This window comes from Mirounga angustirostris, unplaced genomic scaffold (assembly GCF_029215605.1).
Source record: "Mirounga angustirostris isolate CCGP_5_RB_7025 unplaced genomic scaffold, mMirAng1.0.hap1 SCAF_7, whole genome shotgun sequence".
Classification (NCBI taxonomy): Eukaryota; Metazoa; Chordata; class Mammalia; order Carnivora; family Phocidae; genus Mirounga; species Mirounga angustirostris.
The window spans coordinates 127,118,726-127,143,058 of NW_026991715.1; the positions used below are offsets into that span (position 1 = coordinate 127,118,726).

The window sequence follows — 24,333 nt, forward strand, 5'->3', positions numbered from 1 at the left end:
TTTTCTCTCCCTTAGGTCATGGACTGGGAGCTTTTCCCTCCCCTAAGGTGCTGCCCTGGGAGCTCTGGGGCTGGTCCAAAGTGAAGGCAGTAACCACTTCAGGACCCCCGCCCCCCCCCCCCCGGAGCTCCTCCCCTCCCATCCTAAACTCAAAGTCCAGCGGCTGGTGAGCAGTTTGGAGCTCTTCCTCTGACCTGCACTCCCCAGGCACTTGCTCTCTGACTGGGAGGGATGACTCCAGCCTGGAGACACTTGCTGAGAGCTTGGCACCTGCAGACCTCCTCTCCCAGGATCACCAAGATGTGCCCTTCCTTGAGCCGTGAGTGGAAACCGGTGGCCTGTGGGTCAGCTGAGGGTTGGCCAGAGGGGCAGCGCTGAGCTCAGAGCCTGTTGCCTGGGGTTCTGGGATTAGGCCTGTGTAGGGGCTTGGAGATGGGCCATCTGACACAGCGGTCCTCACTCCAGCTGATCCATGCCTCCTGCCCGCGGCCAGAATTTGCAGTGCCCCCCTCTTGCCCTGAATGGAAATCCATAGATCATGAAACCCAATGATGCACAATTTCAAAATGAAAACAGTATGGTGTCTTAGCTGTAATATAAAGAAGAAATAAAAGGAAAGCCATTCACAATTAAGTGTTAACTGCAATAAATAGATACTCAAGGATGATGACTTTAGAAGGCATAAAGCCTCCTCATGAATTCCCACCATGCCTCCGGGAGGTAGGACCATCACCTCAGGCACTGACAAGGAAACAGTCTCAGAGAAGTGCAGCCATTTCCCCGGAGACACCAAGAGCTAGGACTAGACCCTGAGCCCTCTTCTTCCACCCAGACTCTCTCTCCAGCAGGGGCACAAAGTGTGAGAAGACCTGGGGTCACCAGCCACTGGTGGCTTCATGTATTCTATCCTCCGTGCTAGTGATTTCCCTGAACCCCACCTCCTCCCCAAATCGCCTCCCAGGAACATGAGTGTAAGCAGCAGTCTGCAGGTTTCTGTGTGCTCACAGGCCCTAATCAGGTACAGGAAATCCTCTTCCATCCCCCATTATGATCAATGTGATCTTCATTTTCTCATCTTGCCCTTTTCTTTCTCCTTCCTTCCTCTTCTATTTGCTTTTTATCCCCCCAGGAGTCACTACTCTTTGAAACTTAATAACTTCTCATGCTTTAGATGGTTACCTCCTTTCATCTCCAACCCAAACTTGTTAGTGAGTATGATTAACCCATTTCACAGATGAGGAGACAGAAGAATAAAAGTAATTAACAAAGTTGGTCAAAGACAAACACAGAATGATTCCACCAGGCCCTTCCTTCCCTACTCTTTCTCCCACCCTGTTTGGGCTTCTCTTTTCCCTCAATCATGGGACTTTTGCCAGAACATCATTTAACCCTGTCATTTTCTGAGAAGGAGCTAGAATTATACCCAGAGTCTTAGGCTCGATAAGGAGGATACTATGCGGCAAAGCAAGAGAGAATGCCCTTTCTGCCCCCCTTCCCCTTTGCCAGCCCAAACCCTGCCAGGTGCAGAGTTGGGCTGATGGTGGTAGCAGGTGAAATCTTCTTGATCAACTCCTGGGGACTCCTTAACATAGCTGCACCAAGGAAACTACAGAAAAGGACTCTTGCCAACTTAGGCCACAGAGACGTGAATGCCATGCTCTACCTGGCCTTTCAAGAATCTTCGGGGCTTTATTTCTACTTTCGGGACTATAATACCTAGATATATGCCTGCTTGGGTTTGTTGATTCAAACGCACACTCATTGACCACATCCTTCTTAAGAACCTGCTGTGTGCAAAATACATATTCAATCAAAAGTATCTGAGGGCCTACTATGGACCCATGTGTAGACAGAGCCATGAGGAGCAAAAAGCCATGGTTTTGTTTTGTATCCCAATAGGGGAGACCGAGCACAAATAAACAGATAAATATGTAGAAAACATCCAGTAGAAATACATGCCATGAATAAAAGCAAACTAGGGTGAGAAGATAGAAAATTAAAATGGGGGAGGAAGGAGCAGGTCTGGCTTAGATGCGGGGATCACCAGGTGTTAAGTGTGGCCAGGTAGGCGAAAATAAATATACCACCATCCTTGTATATCACCTACATGGAGTCTGGATGATGTCTGTGTGGGTCAAGGATTCAGCCTTGCCTATGTTTGATATGCACGGTCACTTTGGGCTAAACATGTGCACAGAGTTATAGAAGCAATTTGTTTCAGTACAAAAGAATAGAGAAAATATCTCCGAGGTGACTTCTTCCTTACTAATGATATTTGTTAAACATATATCATTTCTAGGGAGATAGGGTATGTGCTTAAAAGTACCATTTTCACATGCCTGCCTACTTTACCACAAGGAGGGGACGGGCAGGAGGGCAGATGGATGGCAAATAGTGCCCATTTCCAGCTGAGAAACTTCCCAAGACTCCTGCAAAGCCTGTTCTAAGAAAAACATTAAAATGAGCCCTAAAGGGAGGTCTCCTGCCTGCTGTGCTCTGAGCTACAGAACTGATTTAACCCCTGCAAAGGGCTAGGAGGGGAAGGCCTGCTCCCCAAAGTGCCAAGAGGAGGGATGGGCCCGCCAGCCTCAGAATCGGGCAGAGCTCTTGCTTGAGGACACCAGCAACTGCCTTCACTTAAGCAAAAGGCATTGATAGGAAAGATATGGAGGGAGGGAACGGAAAGAATCAGCGGGAGGGTGAGGAGGTGGGCAGGAGTGGCTCTGAAGAGACATCAGGAGAGATAGAAATCCCTCCTGGCAGGAATGGCCTCAGAAGCGGGTCATGGCTCTGATGAGGGCCTGCAGCCATTCCCTCCATGCAGGGCATCTGCTCAAGACATCACATCCTAAAGGGAGAACATCTTCTTCACCCTTTGGAGGTCTCATGCCCATCCCTTGGCCTCGCTGGTGGGAGGCAGGCATCTGATGTGAGCACACAATTCAGAGGGACTGAGTGCTACAGCTCAATTCCAAGTCTCCCCTATAACTTCCTGCAGACCGTGGAACAATTTACAAAGGGAAAAGGATCCCCTCTTGGGTCTGGAAGCAGACGACATAACGTTTCTCCCCAGCCAACCACTGCCCCTCAATTACCCAGACTTCAACAGAATCTCAACACACCTCCGTGGGAGGGGGCATCTCTAGCCCTCAACCCTACCAAAGTCTCTCAAAACTGCAAATTCCCCGTATGTAATCTGTCCCTCCCTTGGCTCTTAGGTGAATAAGATCTTCCTTTCTTTTTTTTTTAAATTTTATTTTATTATGTTATGTTGGTCACCATACAATACATCATTAGTTTTTGATGTACTGATCCACGATTCATTGTTTTCGTATAACACCCAGTGCTCCATGCAGTATGTGCCTTCCTTAATACGGTGGGGGGATGGGTTAGCTCGGTGATGGATATTAAGTTCTTCCTTTCTTAATTCATTGGCTATCCTAAGTAAATGAGATGTCTCAAGTGACAAATTTTTTTAAAGTTACCTAATACGCGGGGGGAAGGGGGATTGGTTAGCCCGGTGATGGGTATTAAGGAGGGCACGTACTGAATGGAGCACTGGGTGTTATACGAAAACAATGGATCGTGGATCACTACATCAAAAACTAATGATGTATTGTATGGTGACTAACATAACATAATAAAATTAAAAACTACAAAAAAAAAAAAAAGTAAAGTTACCTAATACGCTATGTAGAAATAAGGCATAGTTAGCATTTTAATAAATCACCTTTACATTCTACAAACTATGTTCATTGTGTATTATTAAATAATTTATACCTTTTTTAATTTGAAAGGGTAAGGAAGATCTTGTTAAATAGCCCCTCTGTATTGAAAACTGGTTATGAATGTTAGAAAACTCTTTATCATTACCGAGAGAATTTCCCCCCAGAATTTTCAAATGCCCACAAAAATTGATTTCCTTTCCTTATCTTGCTTGCCCCAATAGATTTTCACTTTTTGATACTATGATTTTTAGGGAAAGAAAACCAAGTTAAAGTGACTTTGTTGTGGAACTCTATGAGAATTAGGTAGCTGGAAAATTAAACCCAACTACCCATTTATAATTTGCATTTATTATACAATGGCGGTGGTGTTCTCCAAAGAGAATTGCACCTTTAAGTATCTTGGGTTGTCCAGGTGAACTGGAGAGGAAATTGGTGAATTGGATGAAAATCATTAGCTGTCATCTGTATTTAGCACCAGGCCTAAAAGGGCAATATCAGATCAGTTAAAACAACAAAGAAGCTAAATAAATGCCCATACAGAAATAGACCTGGAATTCTGTTTTATGAACCCAGATCTCAGTTATCCCTTCCCCCACCTCTCCTGGGTCTGTCTCCCCCCCACCACACACACACACACGTAGCCCCCATGTGCGTACATGCACACCCACAATCTCCAGGAACCCAAAAGTTTATTAACCCTCAACTCTTGTGTCGTCCTCAAAACAGGCTATTTTGTGAAGGGGGGAAAATCGGAGGGGGAGACGAACCATGAGAGACTATGGGCTCTGAGAAACAAACTGAGGGTTCTAGAGGGGAGGAGGGTGGGGGATGGGTTAGCCTGGTGATGGGTATTTAAGAGGGCACGTTCTGCATGAAGCACTGGGTATTATGCACAAACAATGAATCATGGAACACTACATCAAAAACTAATGATGTACTGTATGGTGACTAACATAATAAAATTAAATTAAAAAAAGAACAGGCTATTTTGAATAAAGAATGCAGACAATTATCCAGATGTTTAGACTTTACATTTCTTTCTAGCAAATAAGGAAAACCAAATAATGAAAAGCCTTTTTGTTTCTTTATGTCCATCAGTTATTATCATTACTATTAGTTTTGAGTTTGAGTTGTTTGGTGAGAGGGGAGATATGAAAGGCCATAGACTTGTGAGATGTTACCTAGACTTACTTCACTATTGACTAATTCCTTTTCCTCCTTGCTTCCTTCCTCCTTTCCTTCTTTCCTTCCTTCCTTCCTTCCCTCTCTCCCTCCCTCCTTCCTTCCTTCCCCCTTCCCACTTCCCTTCCTTTCTTCCTTCCTTCCTTCCTTCCTTCCTTCCTTCCTTCCTTCCTTCCTTCCTTTCTTCCTTCCTTCCTTCCTTCCTTCCTTCCTCCCTTCCTTCCTTCCTTCCCTCTTCCCACTTTCCCTCCTTCCTTCCTTCCTTCCTTCCTTCCTTCCTTCCTTCCTTCCTTCCTTCCTTCCAACAGGATTTCATGTATTTCATTTGGAACCCTCACTCCACCATCACACTCCTATCAGTTTGGTGAGCAAAGAACTGAATAAACCTGCCTTGACTGTTTAAAATTTGGCTCTTCTTTATCAAATCCTTCTCCCCAACTCTGCCCCACCCCCCAACCTGCTTTCATAATCCCTATAGCTTTGGCATCAAGAGAACTTACGGCCTTCTCAATGGGCAGCTCCAATTGTGCAGGAAAAAGGGACTAAAAGAGTGAAGGGAATTTGAATTCTTAGAAACACTCAGAATATTTTTTTTCCATTTCCCCAAAAGAGTAACTAATGCAGAGAGACACAATGAAAAGCTTTTCAAAGGATGAAATTCTCAGAAAACTTAAGCTGTTATTTTTTTTTTCTCATTTCTGTGCATGGATAGCCTCAAGTCACTTCTTTTTAAAGTAAGAGCAAATTAATGACATTAGTGATTATTTAGAGCAGAAAAGTGAATGAGATCTTTTTGAAAGAAAACATATTCAGAGCGGTTACTTTCCAGCTTCATTTAAAAACACAATTGTTCATTGTGTTGCTCAGGACTGTGACTTCATTGCCACACAAAACAGCAACATTTCATCGAGGGATTCAAACCTTCATGCTGGATAAGAGGCATGATTTTCTCAGCTCTCTCCACCTGGAAAATGATCTTGATACTGACCCTGAATCTTCAAAAGTAGCAGTATTCTTTTCTAAGAGTACTTACAAGGTCTCTAGACATCTCTTCCAACTGTGATATTCTGTAACTCCACTGTCCCATCCCACAGCTTGAGACAGGTCAAAACCTGTGTTGGAGAGGAGGGTTGGCCAATGAATGAGAAAAAGAGAAGTAGGCTGGAAGCCAGATACTTGGAGTTTCATTCTTGTTCTGCAGCTAACTAGCTTGGTGAACTTAAGCAAATTAATTTACCACTTGGGGCTGGTTTCCTCATCTATAAAGTGAGCATTTTAACAACAACAATAAAAATCTGAGGTCCCTTCTAGCTCCAAATATTAAGTGATTCCTCTGGCTCACCTTATCTTTGCTTTGCTGTGGTCTGGTCTTGTGTTGTCATGGTCTTTGTGTTGTGTTTTGGAGGAAGGTTTTGTCTCCCAGGTCTATTTGTGTGTATTTGTTATCACAGTACATTGCCTACCACCTATCTCTACTCATTCTCTATAAGGATAGTCAACAGCCATTCATTCACTGTTTACCAAAAGCCAACCTGGTATCAGGAACTGGGATTGGCACCAAGATTCGGGCACTACGCAGCCCAAAGCTTAGAAAGCGCCTCTATTAACAAAGAAGATCTATTCCAGCAATGCACCCCAGTGGCAGAGTTTGGTGGACTGTAGAGAGAAATATAGCCCCTTGGGCAGGGTGTGGAGGAGCTCGTGAGGGACCACAGTGGGAAAAACAAGACTTCCCCCAATATCCTCCATGCTTTTGTTGACTAGATTGGAAAGAAATTCCTTTTTTCCTCCCCAAAATTTGTTATTGAGATACCTCGGTTTTTAAATCCAAACTAAAGGTCAATTGGAATTATTTTTTTAAACTAAGAAATAAATGAAATTGCCTAAGGATCTTGATTTGGATTACTGTATATAGGTGATTTTTCCAAACAGGCTTGTTTGATGTTTAATTGAGGACCCTAACTCACTTCACTTTCAGCAGGTGCTTTCTGGACATCTGTTGCAAATCTTGGTCTTCATACAAAACCCAGAATGCCTCCATGTGACTTCACACCTGAAAAATACCAGGTAAGAGTCAGTACTTTAGGAAAACCTAAGAAAGTGGTATTTCTTGAAAGGGCTAAATTAATCATTTCCTCAGGAAGGACCCACAGATGGCCCTGCCTGCCACTGAGTCCTAGCATCCTAGATATTCTATCCTTTAAGTCATTGGGAGCATCTGAACCCTCTTACTCCACTCAATACTGTTGCATGAATTGTTGTACATGTGTGAGAGAGAGACAGAGCAGAGACAGACCAAGAGTACAAGAAAGAGACTATTTGTATTTATCACAGGGATATAAATATAGATAAACACACACAAAGACAATATATCACAAATGTGGTACCACACATTTACTTTCTAAAATATTGTTTTGACTCTCTCATACAGCAATGCATGATCTGACATTCAGGAATCCTTCCCTCCAAAATATAAAGTTATAATTTTGCTCTCAGATTAAGAAATATTGGGCTTCTCTTTCTCTCTCTCTCTCTCCCCGCCTTCCCTCTTTCCCTCTCTCCCTCCCTTCCTCCTTCCCTCCCTTTCCATCCCCTTTATTCTACATACAAAATACTCATAGGTTAGAAATTGTAGAGTCAATAGTCAGGAGGTACCCATAAAGAAGAGAAGTATAGGAGAAAGTTTGGTAAAGACATGAACACCACCAGCACTTCATTTTCTTTTCATTCAAAAAAAAAAAAAACTGCAGGAAAAAAGAAAGAAGAAAGAAGAAAGAAAGAAAGAAAGAAAGAAAGAAAGAAAGAAAGAAAGAAAGAAAGAAAGAAAGAAAGAAAGAAAAGACATTACAGCAGACATTTACTTCTAAAGTCTTTTTATTAAATGAAAGGGGGGAAATCGGAGGGGGAGACGAACCATGAGAGACTATGGACTCCAAGAAACAAACTGAGGGTTTTAGAGGGGAGGGGGGGTGGGGAGGGGTTAGCCTGGTGATGGGTATTAAGGAGGGCATGTACTGGATGGAGCACTGGGTGTTATACGAAACAATAATTCGTGGATCACTACATCAAAAGCTAATGATGTATGGTGACCGACATAACATAATAAAATTAAATTAAATTTAAAAAAATAAAAATAAAAAAATAGTCTTTTTATTTTTTCCTACAGCTGAAATGAATTCAAAGAAAAGGCTTTCCACTGAGAGGTAGAAAATCTCAGCCTCCTTCTTCATATTTGATCTAGAAAGGGATCAAAGGGCCACATTAATGATTTCCTATACTTGGGAGGAAGGAAGGACCTTGGGTAAGGAGGACATGGGGCAAATACACCCACCTGTGGGCACCGGACAGCAGTCTTAATGCTCAGTCAGTAGAGAGGCGAGGCACTGCATTTGGACCTGCTGTTGATCTTGTAAGAAATGTGAGATCTTCAACACTTCCATTTTGCCTATCTACAGTCCCTCACCTATGAACGTGTCCTGGAGATCCACAATCACCATCTTATTCCCACGCGGATTGCGTATTTTCGGAAGCCTTTGTTGCTTCACCAGGGTCACATGGAGTGGCTGTTTGATTATGAGGGCAACAGATACCTGGATTTCTTTTCTGGGATTGTCACGGTCAGCGTCGGTCACTGCCACCCGTGAGTATCCTTAAAATTCCAGTGTATTCACTGCAGAAGGATATATGGAGAACAGGCTAATGATCATGTTAGTGATTCAGAAGTCTGGCTAAGAATTCTCTCTCCTTCGGCATAGCCCGGTTTGTGGCTGCCATGCTCCCTGCTATTTCCTGGGTGCCAAAAAAATATCTTAACACTGCATTTTTTGTTTTCCTGACAATGCAAGATTGATTCATTCTCACTCCATGTGGTGTGTACCACGTGACTGGAGTGTGGCTTGGCTGTGTATGTGGGCTTGTCCTCACTAGTAACAGCTTTGCAGAGAGAGGCCATGCACTGAGGGAAAGGCAGAAAGAAGAGAGAGGCAGGCAGTTCTCAGAGAACACGTGGGGCGGCTGGCTGGGGGGTGTGGGATGATGAGATGAGAAATCGCGTCTAGCCTAAGGATCTTCCTCACCTCTGACAGATGATGAGGAAAGAAAGGATGCTAAGAGAGAGGTGTAACCACAGCTGGGAATCTACATGAGAAATGCATGGATCCATTAATCCTGAGGGTCTCTGGACCCTTGGTCATCAACCCACCCGTACAAAGGCCCTGGGCAGGTTCTCTGGTGGTCCTTTTGGTTTTGATGCCACTCTCTCATTTTAGTGCCTATTCTCTCTTGCCTTTAATCATCTGGCCAACAAAACTTACATTACACTGGGCGCCTGGGTGGCTCAGTCGGTTGAGCGACTGCCTTCGGCTCAGGTCATGGTCCTGGAGTCCCGGGATCGAGTCCCGCATCAGGCTCCCTGCTCGGCGGGGAGTCTGCTTCTCCCTCTGACCCTCCCCCCTCTCATGTGCTCTCTCTCTCTCTCTCATTCTCTCTGTCTCAAATAAATAAATAAAATCTTAAAAAAAAAAAAAAAACTTACATTACATGAGACCAAAATACAGCAGCAAGCCGAAATCAACTGAATAAGTTTGGGTCCTTCTGTGAAAGCAGGAGCAAAGTCATCCCCTCCAGCAGCTGTCAGGTGATAAGAGCGAGTTCTAACTCCAGGGTCTAGCCTCACCTAATCCTCCCACAGCCTTCTCCTTTCGGCTTCCGTCTCCGGGAGGCACTAGTCCCATGCGAGGTCCTAAGGAGCATGTAAAATTAAATTCAGAGGCGGTCTAAAATATGTGATAAGCACACATGAGAGAAGGAAAGAAAACAAAGTAGAGACAAATTTTAAACATTCTTATTAATAATGTTGGATGTTGTTCCTGTTAGTCGACCACTCACCGGCTTTCATGATCTTTGTGCTTCTCCTGATCTCCCTCCAACCCTGCAGCTTGCCCTCTGACCCCCTGACTCTGGATGTCCCAGCTTCTTTCCTTAGTCTTCTGCTCTTCTCTCTACAACCCCTTCATGCCTTATTATCTCCCCCATAGAATGGGCCCCATTCCTGGTCAATGAGTGGCACTTTCTGCAGCCTTCCCCAACTCTGTTTCTTCCACTTTGACCCCTCACCAAGCTACTATTATAACTCTAACAAACCCAGAGTGGGCATTAGGATGCCCCACATTTCCCACAGCCTCCAGGACACCCCCCACCCTGCCCCATAATATTCCACCATCAGCTGAAATCCAGCATTACGGAGGCCAAACCCATCATACCCTCCACTATACTGTTTCTACTGACATATTCGTTTATTCAAGGCGTACCTGTGAGCCGCCTACTCTGTGAAGGTCCTCTGCCAGGAGCTGGGAAGCCACTGGTTGCAGCTCTTAACTAATCCTGGAGTTTCCCTGATGTTACAGGAAGAATGGTGAAGTCATCTTTGACTCATCCCTGCCTTTTACTCCCCTTAGCCAACCTGATACTGAGGTCTAGCTTTCCCTCCACTGAAATGCCTCTCCTACCAGCCCCCCACTAATTCCCACTAACCCCAATCTCCTAGGAGCTCTCCTCCTCCCACACCTAGAAGGCCACCTTGCCCTCCTGGCTGGCCTCATCATTACCAGTCTTCCCCCACTCCATCCTACCCTCATGTGTTCCACATGTTTATTTTGTTGAACAATGCTTTTAACAATTACCTCTTCTGTTTAAGAGTTTATTGATACTCTGCAATTTTCTAAGGTGAGTCATGGAACCCTGAATGCAGGAGAGGTTAGTTGGTAAAGTGTCCCATGAAAAAATAAGTTTTAAAAACAGTTTAAACTGTATCTCCCTCCTGGGGAGAAACAGTGGGTATTTGACTAACAGAGGCACTGGCAAGTCCTGCAGTAAAGAAATCTGTTTGATCTGGTATTTCTCAAAATGATTTAATTATTATTTATTTATTTAACCACTGAGCTGATTTGTGTGTGTGTGTGTGTGTGTGTGTGTGTGAACAGCTATTAATAATGAACAACTGGTATGTAACTTTAGCCATTGCTGTCCTTTAGATCAAGTTCAAATATCCTGGCCTATCTTTTCAAAGCGCTCCTCGTCAGGACCTACGTATCTACCCTTAGTTCTTACTATCCCTCAGCATGAGCCTTCTGATCCTTCACAGAATATGGTTTCAGAGTTACAAACATTCATCAACACTGACCACTATTAGGAATCAGACACCAGCATCTCCTTTGACGGAAGAAGTGTTGCTCTTACATACATATGCATGATGGATCTATACTTCTTTAGAAGAATAAATGAAAAGACACCCAGGCTTACATCTAGTCATCTCTAGTTTCCAAACTGTTCAAAGGGTATTTAATAAGAAGACCTAATTAGGAGAGATTCTATGTCCTAAAGTAGGAATTTATTTTCTAAAGTCCCTACAAGATCATCATCTGGTCTCCGTTTGAACACCTCCCTTGGTGAAGACCCCATGACCTTTTAAGGCCACCCATCCCATTGCCAGACAGCTCTTCTGGTTAGAGTTCTTTCTATGTGTGGATGAAATCAGCCTCTTGAAACTGCTCAAGAAATAGCCATAAGTTTGGGTTCAGTGGCCAGTGGGGGGTGGGGGGGTGTGCCCATTGGCAGCACGGGGAACTCTGCTCTCCTGTTTATCCAGGAAGGTAAATGCGGCGGCACAGAAGCAGCTTGGACGCCTGTGGCACACAAGTGCCCTCTTCTTCCACTCTCCAATCCATGAGTTCGCAGAGAAGCTTTCGGCACTTCTTCCCGAGCCTCTAAAGGTATGATGCTCTCAAGGGAACAGGAGTTTCATGATCCCAAGGAAGCAGGAATATGAACAGGGAATTTGATCCATGCACTGAACATCTGAAACAGTGAGCTAATCGCCAAATCTGAAAGGCATCAAGGAGAAGCCAGCCAGTGTTCCCTCATCCCCTCCCAGCCTCAGCCTCTCCTTGGAAGTTCTCCTTGCAGCCACATGTCTGCAAGAGTCACTTCACGGAAGGCCCAGGCCTCCTCCCTGGACACTCTCCTCTGTGTTCCTCCAGGGGTTTTCATCTCTCTGCTCCAGGTCCCCTCTACCAAGTCATTTGCTTGTCTCCTTTTACAGAGTGAAACCATTTTTTAATAAAATGAATATCCCATTCAGTTCATTCGATCTAAGATGCACTGAGATAGTTTTGCTAAATGAGATGTTTTTCTGCATCTGAAATGACTGAATGTTTTTTTAACTGATAGTTTTGCTAAATGAGATGTTTTTCCGCATCTGAAATGACTGAATGTTTTTTTTTAACTGAACTGAGATGGTGAAATGTTGGCCAAGATTCGCATTTTCCGGATTCAATGAGTTAATATATGTTGTACCTAGAACAGTGCCCAGCACCTAGTGTTGGCTTTTAGTATTATTTTACTGTATTCTCTAGATTCTCTATTTACTATATTATCTACAAGAGCTGAAGAAAGCTGGACCAGCTGCCACCTAAGTGCAACCCAGGCGTGTTCATGGAGGAGCAGAAGTAGGGATGTCAGCAAAAGCATAAGCACATGCCTCCCGGGCCCTGAGCCTGGAAGACCGAGGTCCCATCACTTCTCCCCTTTCATTTAGCCAGGAGGAGCTGCATTTTTTTCTGTTTGCTTGTTTTTTCAATATTCACACATACTGAATAGACAGGCTGGGACATCCTCTGGAGCTGCAGGATCAGGGAGCCTGCCTTGTCCAAGCCTTCAGAATCCAGGCAGGTGGTTGAGATTCAAGAGCTAAGTAACTCAGTCCTCAGATCCACTCACCCACTAACCATTCCATACCCTTCATCATGTCTCCTCATCTTGGCATTTTGCCAAGAGCATTGAAGAGAGCCAGTGAAAGCCTGGAATGTTTCACAATTGGGATAATCCTTGGCCATTTTTGTATCTCTAGCACGTAGCTGCTGTTCAATGAAAAGCTGTAGAATTAATACAGTAATTCAGTGATGGGACTGCTTGTCTGAAGGGAATGCTCCTTAATAATAGTCTTTAACAATTTTGAATTAATTGGGTAATAAGGCAATAAATTAACGTATGAGGTCATGTGTCTCTGTTTCCCTCCAGGTCATTTTCTTGGTGAATAGTGGCTCAGAAGCGAATGACCTAGCCATGCTGATGGCCAGAGCACATTCAAATAGCACAGACATTATTTCATTAAGGTAATCACACCCGGGAATAGTCAACTTCAATAACATTGCCTTACTCCAATACTAAATGTGCATCTTTAAAACATAGCCTGGAGGGGAAGGGGGCTTTCCCAGGAGTATCATTCTAATTTTAGGTGTTAGAGCAGAATCAATCAAATGAATTTTATGACTGGATAACCCCATCTAAATTGGCCGGATCCAAGGTAGGGGTCCCTGACTGGGCTAACAAACAGCTTGGAGTACTACTTATGTCATTGATCCTCCTATGAAATTAAAGAGATGGTCATATGTCAGGGTTGTTTTTTTTTTTTTTTTTTACTTTGAAGGTATGGTATTGACCAGAACATATGCTGAGTGGTGAATGACTGGTCGATACCCATGGATGCTCATGGCTCTACCATATGACAGTGGGCCCATTTTCATCTCTGCTTATGCTAAGGAGCCCTCTACTTTCCTCTTAGTGCCAGCTACCCCAGATTTTTTTACCTTTGATTCTCTTTAAGTTCAGAGGATGCATATTTGACCTGTATATTTCTGCTTCTTCGGGTGACTTTTGAAAATTGATAATTTAATAACTTAATTATAAACCCTGGGCAGCTATATTAGCGTTAAAAATAATAGAAAACAAAGCATTTTGCTTACAGTTGCCTCCTTTGGGTCATTTTATATAGTACATTGAAAGAGGCTCTTATAATAAGCTTTATGTCAAAGAGTGACTTACAGTCAAAGTAGATGGAATGAAGAGATAGTCCCATTCTGTCACCTGTCTGGCCATAATTTCTGTCTCAATTCAAAAGAAGATTTGATTACCACAGCACATCCAATACTGCACATTCCATATAAAACACACATGTAGTAACTACAGGAGTAAGGAAATATTTGTTATCAAAGAAATATGGCAACAAAAAAATGTGATTGATGTTTTACCCAAATAAACATCCCAGAATATACATGTCCAGATAAGTGCTGATCTATTCAAAGCAGTCATGTGTTACTAGGGCTCAACACACCTTTGTGTCTCCTCCTTCAAGATAGATGACCATCCTTTTGAATCATCTTGATAGTCATAAATCCTCGTGTAAGGGTGATTTTGATTTGAGGAACTGTCAAAACCCATTTGAAGCCAAGACTGGTGATTAGGATGATTTATATTAAATATGATAGTTGTGGGTTCAAAAAGAAACAAAACCTGTGTTCCTTATATGCCAAATAAAGTGGCTTATGAGACATTTGTGCAATAGCCACATCTCAGGAACAAATATTTGGCTTCTCAAGGTGACTGCTTTAAAGACTAATGCTCATTGAATATCTAATTTCTGGCATGTTGCTAAAAGATGAGTCTCACTACTGTAAAGTAATCCAGTAGGGCAGCAGTTAAGGTCAGAGTTCTTGCGCAGATGTTCTCCAAAGCTTCCTTTCGCCACTTCAAATCTATGACCCCAGGAGAAAAGACAAATAAGTAAATTTTCCTGGCATAGCCTTAGAAGATTTCTTAGAAATCACTGGAGTTGCATGTTAATGGTGTTCTATTAACATGGTGAATCGAAGAAAAATGAACTTAACCCTACCTTCTCACTGCTTCTTCTCTGCAGAGGAGCCTACCATGGGTGCAGTCCTTACACACTTGGCCTGACAAACGTAGGGTCCTACAAGATGGAGCTCCCCAGCGGGTTGGGCTGCCAATCGGTGAGTTCTGAGATTTTTATCTTGGTTCTCTAAAGGCTGTTGGGTACGTGGTATGATTGATCAGATTGTCCAGGTATTAGGAATAGAAATGAATATAAAGCCTATCGTTAATCAGGGGCTGAATTTGACTTAGTTGAACTTGGAGGAAATGTTTATTAGAAAGGCCTTCAGAGTCTGAGTAATAATTCGTGATAGAGATCTTTAAAATTTGTTTTGTTTTTAAATAAGATCAAGTAAACAACAAAAAAATGCATTGAAATTAGTTCTCAGAGCCTTGAGTGTGTAAGATTTCTATAGAACCGTCTCTGTACTCACCTCCTGTTCTCACTTGCTATGTACCCACCTCAGCAAAAGAATCAGATACCTAATTATTCCTCTTCTTTTAGATGCCCTTACTCACCAAACTCTTGAGCGAGTTGTTTCCAGGCTGACACTGCAATCAGTCTCCTTTGTAAAGTGCCCACATAACTGATTTCTAGGAAAAAAATTATCTTTTCAAACCAAAATATTAGGGTTTCATCCTAGGTGGGAGAGGAGCATGGGGGGAATCTCAATATCAAGTTAAGAAGCCCTCTTACCCTGATCAGTATCACATGCTCCTTCAAATTGGCTACCTTGTCTTCTTGGTTTGACGAATTCTTTCTTTTGTCATTTGCAGACAATGTGCCCAGATGTTTTCCGTGGCCCTTGGGGAGGAAGCCACTGCCGAGATTCTCCGGTGCAAACAATGAGGAAATGCAGCTGTGCACCAGGTTCAAGGGGGGCAGGGAGGGAGGTGCGTGGTGGAAGGTCAGGAGGGGTAAGGAAACTAGAGAAAGACTGAACCATTCCTGAGTAAACAGATTGGAAAAAATTGGAAAAGGAAAAAGCCAAAGGAAACAAAACTAGAAAGCCACCCCCCCCACCAGCCCCCACCCCCGTAGAATCAACGTTTCTCCTGCCCACCACCACCACGGTGCTATCTGGCTGTGAGGAAGAGCATCTCACGCTATCAGAGCTAAGCTAAACAGACTATCACTTGGTACTTAATTAAAGGAGATCTGTTAGCTCTATTAGCAACAGTTCTGCTATCAATTTTAAAAGAAAACAAGGCTGGTGGAATTGTTTACCAGTTCCCAATGGGGGAAGGGGAGAGGGGGGAAAAAGAATACTTTTAGCAATCTCAAAATGCCAGTCAAGAAGCTCCCCCAGGGACTCGGGATACCAGCCAAAGTGAGAGCATCTGTCAAAGCTTAAGGCCATTCCCAAAAGCTGCTGACATCTCTTGCAAAAGTTTTAAAGGCTTTCTCGAAAGGGAGGTTTCCACTTACCCATCACGTTTTTATTTTCATTCTTTACCTCTTCTTACCATGAGACAAGGCTTGGAAGAAGAATCTCTTCTTTGCTAATCAACAGGTCTCCCCTCATGCATGTTGGCACAGTTCAGGACCTTTGAATAGCTGCTCCTGAGTAGTGCTGAAAGAAAGAGCTAAAGGCTTCTGCCAAAGATATTTGATGGAATAATCTGACTCACGGGGTCGAGAAAAAGAATGCAAATGGAATGGCAGTCTTAAAAAATCAGCTTTGAAAGGAAGAAAATTCACAGTCCCCTTAAAATTCAGATGGGATAATGGCAAAATGGAGGTAGGAAGATAAAAGAATGAGCATTGAAACAGGATGTCATGGTCACAGAACTGAAAACTGTAGGGAGATTTAAAGGTATATATATATAACTCTCCATTTTAAAAATGAGCAAACCAAGGTCCACAGCGGGGAGGCTGGAGAGCTAAGACTTAAGCCCAAGCCTTCTGACTCCAAACCAGTGCTCCTAGCCTATGGCCATCCTTGTGAACACTGACATCCCAGCAGGATGAACCCAGGCTTAACAATAATTCCCGTTCTGCTGGCCAGGGTTGAGGAGACCCGTGAAGTCTGGAGACCTGGATTCCACTCCCAGCCCCTGGTTGGTTCAGCCATGAGCAAATGCTCTTATCTGTTGTGTCAGTTTTCTCCTTTGTAAGATGGAGATAGCAGTACCTTATTACCAGGCTTTGTGAGATCAAGAGAAGAGAGCTTTCTGTACAGGAAGGCAGACAACAGCAATGTCAAGAGTACCCGTAGAGCCAGACCTATGTATCCAACCTCAAGGGCATCAAGAACTAAAATCGGTTTCGTGCACCTCATAGACTTCAACCTGACCATAAAAGCATGAGCGCAGAGCCTAGCAGACAGAAGCGCTCAAGAGATGCCCGTTGCCTTCCCTCCCCACTGTGGGTCCCTCTCTCTTTCCACCCTCTCTGCCTCCTCCCTCTTTGAGGCCTTGGCTCTAGGCCAACTTAAAAATGCTGGAACGCCATGGTCATCTCCCTAGTGGCATCTGGAGGTTAAATGATAGTGACAGACATACATTCTGCTTCTCTGGACTGTTGTCTTTGACATATCTGAAGTCAGCTGTTTTCTTAACTCCCATCTTCAAGAGACATGGCTGATATATATTTAAACGGAATAGGAATACCAAAAGGGACTTCAGCCTCCTCCAGGGCTTTGGGGAGCTGAGAAGTGTTTGGCTTTTGCTGTAAAAAGGCAGATTCACATGTTTGCAAATGCAAGCCAACTTTGAGTATAGAGGATTCCAGTTCTCAGTTCTTCTTAGGGTTCATTCACTGGGCGCATACAGGTGCCAATCTTGGTAGAAGTTCTTTTACTTCCGGATTATGTCATCACTGTCCACCTGGGCATAAGCAGGGGTCCATGTTGTGAGCCTGATCTAGCTGTTGCTGTGGGAGATTCCGTTACCTTCCTCTCTCTTTCTGTCAGGTTTTTGTCTTTCTGAGTGTTCGTTCCAGACCCCGAATTTCAGATGTCACCTGTGATGACATTCACCTCTTAACGCCCACTGCCCCCACAATGCCCCAGACCTCATACCCATCATGTCATTCTTCCTCACCTTTTGCAAAATGAGTTTCCTTTTCCTTACGAATTGTTCTTTCTTGACCTTTCACTCCATTTAACTGTTTCCATACTAGCAGCTAAGATAAAAACTCCTCAGTCTCGTCTCTGTTGCTCGCATGGTATCCAGAACATCCACTCTTCACACCCTTGGTGTTGTCATGGCAACGCCACTGCACCCCGTCCCTCTGCGGAAGCAGCCTGACCTAGAGTTACAGCAATGAGCTCAGGAAGGAAATGTGAAATGTGAAATGAAATAAGCTGATTACGGCAGGTGACCCCTCTCATCACTGAACTTGTGGGCAGTCGGGGACAGATCATTAAAGGTCTATCACGGGTTTAAGCAAAACCTCTCAGTTTAGTTTTGTCCCAATTTAAGCCACTAGGGTTGCTTTTGTTCTACCTTTTGATCTCTCTAGTTACTGCTCGGCTTGCTAAATGCCCAGATTAGGTCTCTTGAGTTTACTATCCACCCTTCAGAGTCATCTTTGGCTGTTTTCTCTTCCTTTCTTACTAAAAATTTAAGAATCCATTCTCTAGAGGCTTAGATTTATTTGTCTAGTATATCCTGCTCATCAAACAACTTAAGTGATGCTAAAAATGTGCTTTCTGGGTTTGATACCCCTTTCATTACTTCCTTCTTCACACTTCCAACCCCCAACTCCAACTAACCAAAACAAGCTTTCCCAAATATCACATGTACGTTAAAATATGTTTGGGGCCAGGGAGTGGTTTTTTTTTTCCCATTTTTAAATGAAGAGCTGAAGTATAAAATATAATTTGTGCTACCGTTTTGATGATGATGACAGAAGTTTTCTGTCCCTTATCTCTAGACGTCAGAAGATAGGATTATATCCATGCAACTAAGCAAGTGCTAGGATGGTAGGTGGTGGGCTCTCTTCCCAGATTGCTTTCACGTCACTGGGTCTGGGGCTCTGTCACGTCCACACCTCCCTCTGCACCCCTTCTGCTGTCCGTGGATATAGGCTTAAGTTCAGAAACTGTGTGGTGCTGTTTAGAATCAAATTAGAAGCGTGGATAAAAATTCTGAAGGTTCAATCATGTATGGATGCAGTCAATCTGGGACCCTTGGTATTCCAGAGAAGAAGGCTTCCTCTCCCTTGCTACCATGGATGAACGTTGTCTGGCTCCAGTACATCCCTCTTTAGACCAGATTCTAATTGTTCTATAAACATATTTATTAACTCTAAAGACTGAGACACTCTGTAGCTTTAAAACTGTACATCAGGGGCACCTGGGTGGCTCAGTCGTTAAGCATCTGCCATTGGCTCAGGCCCTGATCCCCTGGTCCTGGGATCGAGCCCCGCATTGGGCTCTCTACTCTGTGGGAAGCCTGCTTCTCCCTCTCCCACTCCCCCTGCTTGTGTTCCCTCTCTGTCTCTCTCTCTGTCAAATAAATAAATAAAATATTAAAATAAAAATAGTTGACTGCAAGAGTCATTTAAAAAAAACTGTACATCAAATTAAGCGACAATAGAAGATAAATAGATTTATTTTCAAATAGATTAAATCCACACTCCAATTACATTTGAATTAAATCTCCGCGGTTGAGAGGATAGGCATCCTTGGGTGAAATAGCTCAGTATTCCAGACTCAGTGATACTTTGGGGCATTTCTTCCCCGGATGGAAATGACTGAAGTGTTTTTATGGTTATCCTACTTTCTCTGCTCAAACCGAAGTACAAATTGTTCCAAAAGAATGTCCCCTCCTTCAGAATTCTATATCTTCATTTCCTGTTTACTGTATCCTAAGGATTCTAGCCAATCTACTCATCCTATTTTCTTTTTTTCTATGTTTCCGCCATTCTACTGAATGCCGTTCTCACATCTCCTGTTTGTTTGTTTGTTTGTTTGTTTGTTTGTGGTTCTTGTTTGTTTTTGCAGACTGCTGCCAAGCAAAGGACCAGTATATTGAACAGTTCAAAGATACTCTGAACACTTCTGTGGCCAAATCAATTGCTGGATTCTTTGCAGAGCCAATTCAAGTGGGTATATTGACCTTAGACATTAATTGGGCTGACTTTTAAATTATCAGAGAGTTTTAACTCATACATTCTAGAGAATTCCAAAATATTTAAGTGACCATTGCTGTGACCCTCTCCAAATTCAATTCATTCTCTTGGTCTCCTTGAAAAAAGAGGGCCCCTGATTTTCTACTGACCTTCAAAACCCCGTCTCCTGCATTCCTGAGCTGAACAGATAGATGAAACTATTGAATTCCTAGGATTCTGAAGAAAAGGAAACCTTAGCAAACTTTAGTTGCTTAATACCCACACTGTCAGGGGGACCCTTTCTTCAACTTTACCAAATCCCCTTAATCTAATTTGTTTCTAATCTCAGAAGAGAGTAAGCATTTGTGTCCTTTTCCCAAAAGGCGTGTCATAGAATAATGGCCCCTCTCTTCACCCATAGCTGGAACAGTTCTAAAGACCATTTAAAAAATTTTTAGTATTACTAATGCTACTGATGATAATGATCTATCTTCTTTCTTTTTCTTTCTTTTTCTTTTTTTTCTTTTTTAATAGTTTCAAAGGGCTATTCTGTTCTTAGAGACTCCTTGGTTTGGTCTTTTGCAGGGGGTGAACGGAGTCGTTCAGTACCCAAAGGGGTTTCTCCGGGAAGCCTTCGAGCTGGTGAGAGAGCGGGGAGGCGTGTGCATCGTGGATGAGGTGAGCAGCAGTGGAGGGGCTGTGGTGGAGGGAGCCAGGACAGAAAAGGCACAGGGAGAAACTTCTTCAAACCTTCCTCTGCAATCCAAGACAAAAATCATCTGTGGGAATTCCAGGATGTGGGTATGAATTAATGAAGCCTTTGCTAGTTGACTGGTTGGTTAGTGGATTAGTTGGTCCATTTAGCAAGCACAACAGAACTTAAATACCCAAATTGGAGTCTATCAAATGAGTGGCTAGTGGGCACAGATGACACTGTCATCACCCAAGGCACTTTCTACATTCCCATTTGGGGATTGTGTCAGGTGCAGCTCAAAAACCACATAGGAAATTTAATCTCATAACCAAGTTTTTATCCTAATTTTGCCAAAATGGTATTAACCAGCCTGGCAGCATTCATCTTACCTTAATAACAAAACTTGTTTGGAAAAGACATTAAAAGAAAAAAAATGCACGGGGCGCCTGTGTGGCTCAGTTGGTTAAGCGTCTGACTCTTGATCTCGACTCAGGTCACCATCTGAGCATCGTGAGATCAAGCCCCAGCTCAGGCTCTGCACTGGGCATGGAGCCTGCTTAAGATTCTCTCTCACTCTCCCTCTGTCCCTACCCCCCTAAAAAAAAAAAAAAAAAGGAAAATAATGCAGTCTCTCAGAGAGAAGAGGGCCACCACTACAAATATTTAAAAACTAGTTCCAAAAAAATTCTAAAATAGCTTGAGTTAAGGCAGCATTGGTGGATAATACCTCCAAGGGCACACTCTGAAGGGAGTAAAATTCATTGGCTCTGTGAGCTTTAGCCTCCATCTCTTTTAAAGGCATCAATTTAATCATAATCCCACCTCATATTAGAGTATATCAAAGACAGCAGTCTTTTGTCTACCAAGAATAGCAAAAGAGGTCAAAGGACCAGAGGATGGTCGCCAGGACCACAGAGTGCTCCCGGCTCACTCCTGGGTGACCGGTCATGATTCTACTAACAAGTGGTTACACGCACCAAGAATAGGTGGGGAGCTTGTGAATGTGTTTCACACCTGTTTCAGTCCTGCTGTTTTGGCCTGAACATTTTCCCTCAACTAAACATTCCCTACAGCGGTCTTTGGGCTCTCCCCTCTGCAAAACTTTTTTCGCAATTTCCTGATTTGCAGCCAGGTGTCTGGTACCCCCAGGTGACCTGGATGGGCCCCAGAGCGCTGCACACGTAAGCGAGGGCCAGCCCAACCCCCTTCCCCGACCTGCCACTGGGAGTTTAGGGAAGGCAAACCAATCAAAGTCCTGAAGAAAGTTAATGGCTATTAAAAAAAGAAAAAGAAAAGAAAAGAAAAGTATGTTCTGTTAGCTTACAATTTGCTATGTCAGTGAGAGAATCAACTCTAACCTTTGGAATCAGCACACAGTGAAGCGGCCGCAGTTGGACTAATGAGAGAAAGAAGATTAAATGTTAAAAATATATGACTTCCAGAATTTTCTAAGATAGATGGTATTATCACTGTTTTTATAAAGATTTATTTATTTATTTTAGAGAGAGAGTGAGCGAGTGCATGAGCGTGGGCGAGGGGCAGAGGGAGAGATAATCTCCCACAGACTCCTTGCTGAGCATGGAGCCCACATGGGGCTCAGTCCTAGGACCCCAAGATCATGACCCCAGCCGAAACCAAGTCAGCCGGCCAACCGACTGAGCCATCCAGGTGCCCCGGTTTTATCACTTTCAAGGACATAATTAGAAACTACCTAACACAGGGGGAACTTAAGAAGGATTGTCCTAATGACTAAGGGAAGATAAGAATTGCTAGAACTATCTGTAAGATATATATAATAACAATTCTATAAGGTATGCCCCACTGTTATTATTTCAAGGAGATTTTACCAGAAAGGCTCTGGCAGCAATTTGCGTGGAAATGTCTGTGTGGCTTTATTCAGTTAGGCACTTCGGCTACTTCTGTATTCATTCTACTTGCTAAATTCTGACTTTTATCAGGCACTTTGCCAGATGTTGTGGAGAAAGAGAGGAATAAGATACAGTCCCTGTCATCGGACACATACAGTGATGACAGTAGTCCAAGAGGAGAGGTTCTGATGGCAGCATGCCTAGGGGCCTCGAGGGGGAACCCTACTAGGACTCAGGAAACTTAGACCAAATGATGATGAAGCTATGTTTTGAAGGACAAGAGGAGTTAGTGAGATAAAGAAGCAGGGAGAGTGTCTTCTAGAAAGAGGGCAAAAAGCATGCACAAATAAACTAAAGTTGACTTAGTTCAATCCTGATTTAACTGGCTTAACTGGATCATCTCAAGACATAATTCTCAGGAAGGAAAGGAGATCACAGGGAAGAGAGTGACTAGCCTATGTGGGCCAGGCGGCAACCATACCCGCCCCAATCCACTCCCTGTGACTCCTTCGTCCAGCCGGACAGAAGCAGCTTCTCCCTTGCTTCCTTACCCACTGGAGATCCTTATTAAGGATTGCTAACCAGAATGTTCCTTTTATGTGCATTATTTATGACCCTCACAGCAGTCCTGTGATGTACTGCTATTACTATTTCTACTTAACAGAGTTAACATAGGTTCAGAGGACTTCATGAATATATCCAAAATCCCACAAAGCTAGTAAATGGTTTCTGGTAACTAAAAGTTCAGCCACAGATTAAGTGCTGTGTCCATGATCACACAAAGATGGCGATACTGATGACGAGCCATGATGGTATGGAAGAGGAAGAGTCGAAGAAAGGGAGGCAATCGCAGTCAGAAAAGCCGTCATTTCTTGAAAGGTTTCCAATGATTTGGGATTTGTTTCCATCAGGTGCAGACAGGATTTGGAAGGCTGGGCTCTCACTTCTGGGGCTTCCAAACCCATGGCATCCTGCCAGACATTGTCACCATGGCTAAAGGGATTGGGAATGGCTTTCCCATGGCAGCAGTGGTGACAACTCCAGGTAGGGCCAGCAGGCAAGTGGCATTTGCTTCCAGGTCTCTTGCATCAGTGATGGTAGAAAACAGGTATTTTGGAACTTGTGTGGGTTGAAGACAGTGATGGGAATTATACTTGCATTTCTTAAGCAATGATAAAGAGAAACAGTCTGCCAGATTGTGGAAAAGACAGAAGACAGCCAGGCCTTTTTGCTCTTGCTGCAGGGAAGGGTACTCCTCCTACGCCCATAATGCAATGCAGGGTTCTCACCCTCCAACAAGGTATAGGAAACTGTGCCACAAAAACAAAACCCACAAAAGAGATCCTTTTTAACCAACCTGAAGTTGGTCCCAGTGACATTTCCAAAGGAATCACATTCTGAAGGAGACTCTTGGTCTTGCTATTCCAATATGTTATAAACGCAGGGTCCAGAGTGGACAGTTTTCTCCATTTCTGTCTCATCAACAAAACAGCCCAAAACAATATATCTCACTTAGCCAGAATAGTCTATGAAATGAACATAAGCATAAACCCTATTTCCAGTTTTAGTGAGGTTTTACAGAAAATGATTTTTATGAACAATTTATCATTAAAAATCTTTAAATTGTTTTTGTTCTTCCCAACAGTAGTGAGCACACTTTAGAGATACTACAGGATAATTAAGTGCTCTGATATTTTAGTGTTTTTACTGAATGAATAAAGATATGTTACTGAGTCCAAGCTCCTTCTGCTCTCCACATGAAAGGCCAATAATTTGAGAGCCGAGATATTGGGGTCAGAAAAGCCAGCAAACTGGGGAGATGGCAGACGATCACCCTGAAGAAGCATCTCCCCTGGGCAGGAAGTCCAAACTCCTTGTTTGTTAGCAAAAGGGGGAAGCTTGACGGGCTTGGAGACAAAGGTGACATCTGAGATGTAGACAACGTTTGTAGACATCTGAGAAAGGTCTTGTAGTTTCTTTGTCCTTGGTCAGTTGATCTTTGCCTACAGGAATCTGGTCATGTCGTTCCTATAAATCTTAACCATAGCATCGGCATTTCTATCTGTACTTCCTTAT

At 43.3% G+C, this 24,333-nt stretch overlaps 1 protein-coding gene across 2 annotated transcripts in view; it reads left to right on the plus strand.

Annotated features, from left to right (window-relative positions):
• Window positions 1-231: 231 nt before the first annotated feature.
• The window catches only part of AGXT2 (alanine--glyoxylate aminotransferase 2), a 35,972-nt gene continuing 11,870 nt past the window's right edge, over window positions 232-24,333 (plus strand). The window contains exons 1-10 of one of the 2 annotated variants that reach the window (XM_045888011.2): window positions 232-319; window positions 6,889-6,977; window positions 8,366-8,550; window positions 11,557-11,680; window positions 12,987-13,081; window positions 14,662-14,755; window positions 15,414-15,507; window positions 19,589-19,689; window positions 20,281-20,373; window positions 23,169-23,301. In XM_045888011.2, the coding sequence (XP_045743967.2) occupies window positions 232-319; window positions 6,889-6,977; window positions 8,366-8,550; window positions 11,557-11,680; window positions 12,987-13,081; window positions 14,662-14,755; window positions 15,414-15,507; window positions 19,589-19,689; window positions 20,281-20,373; window positions 23,169-23,301 (1,096 nt within the window). The remainder of the gene's footprint in view (window positions 320-6,888; window positions 6,978-8,365; window positions 8,551-11,556; window positions 11,681-12,986; window positions 13,082-14,661; window positions 14,756-15,413; window positions 15,508-19,588; window positions 19,690-20,280; window positions 20,374-23,168; window positions 23,302-24,333) is intronic. The other variant, XM_045888017.2, reaches the window with a different exon arrangement.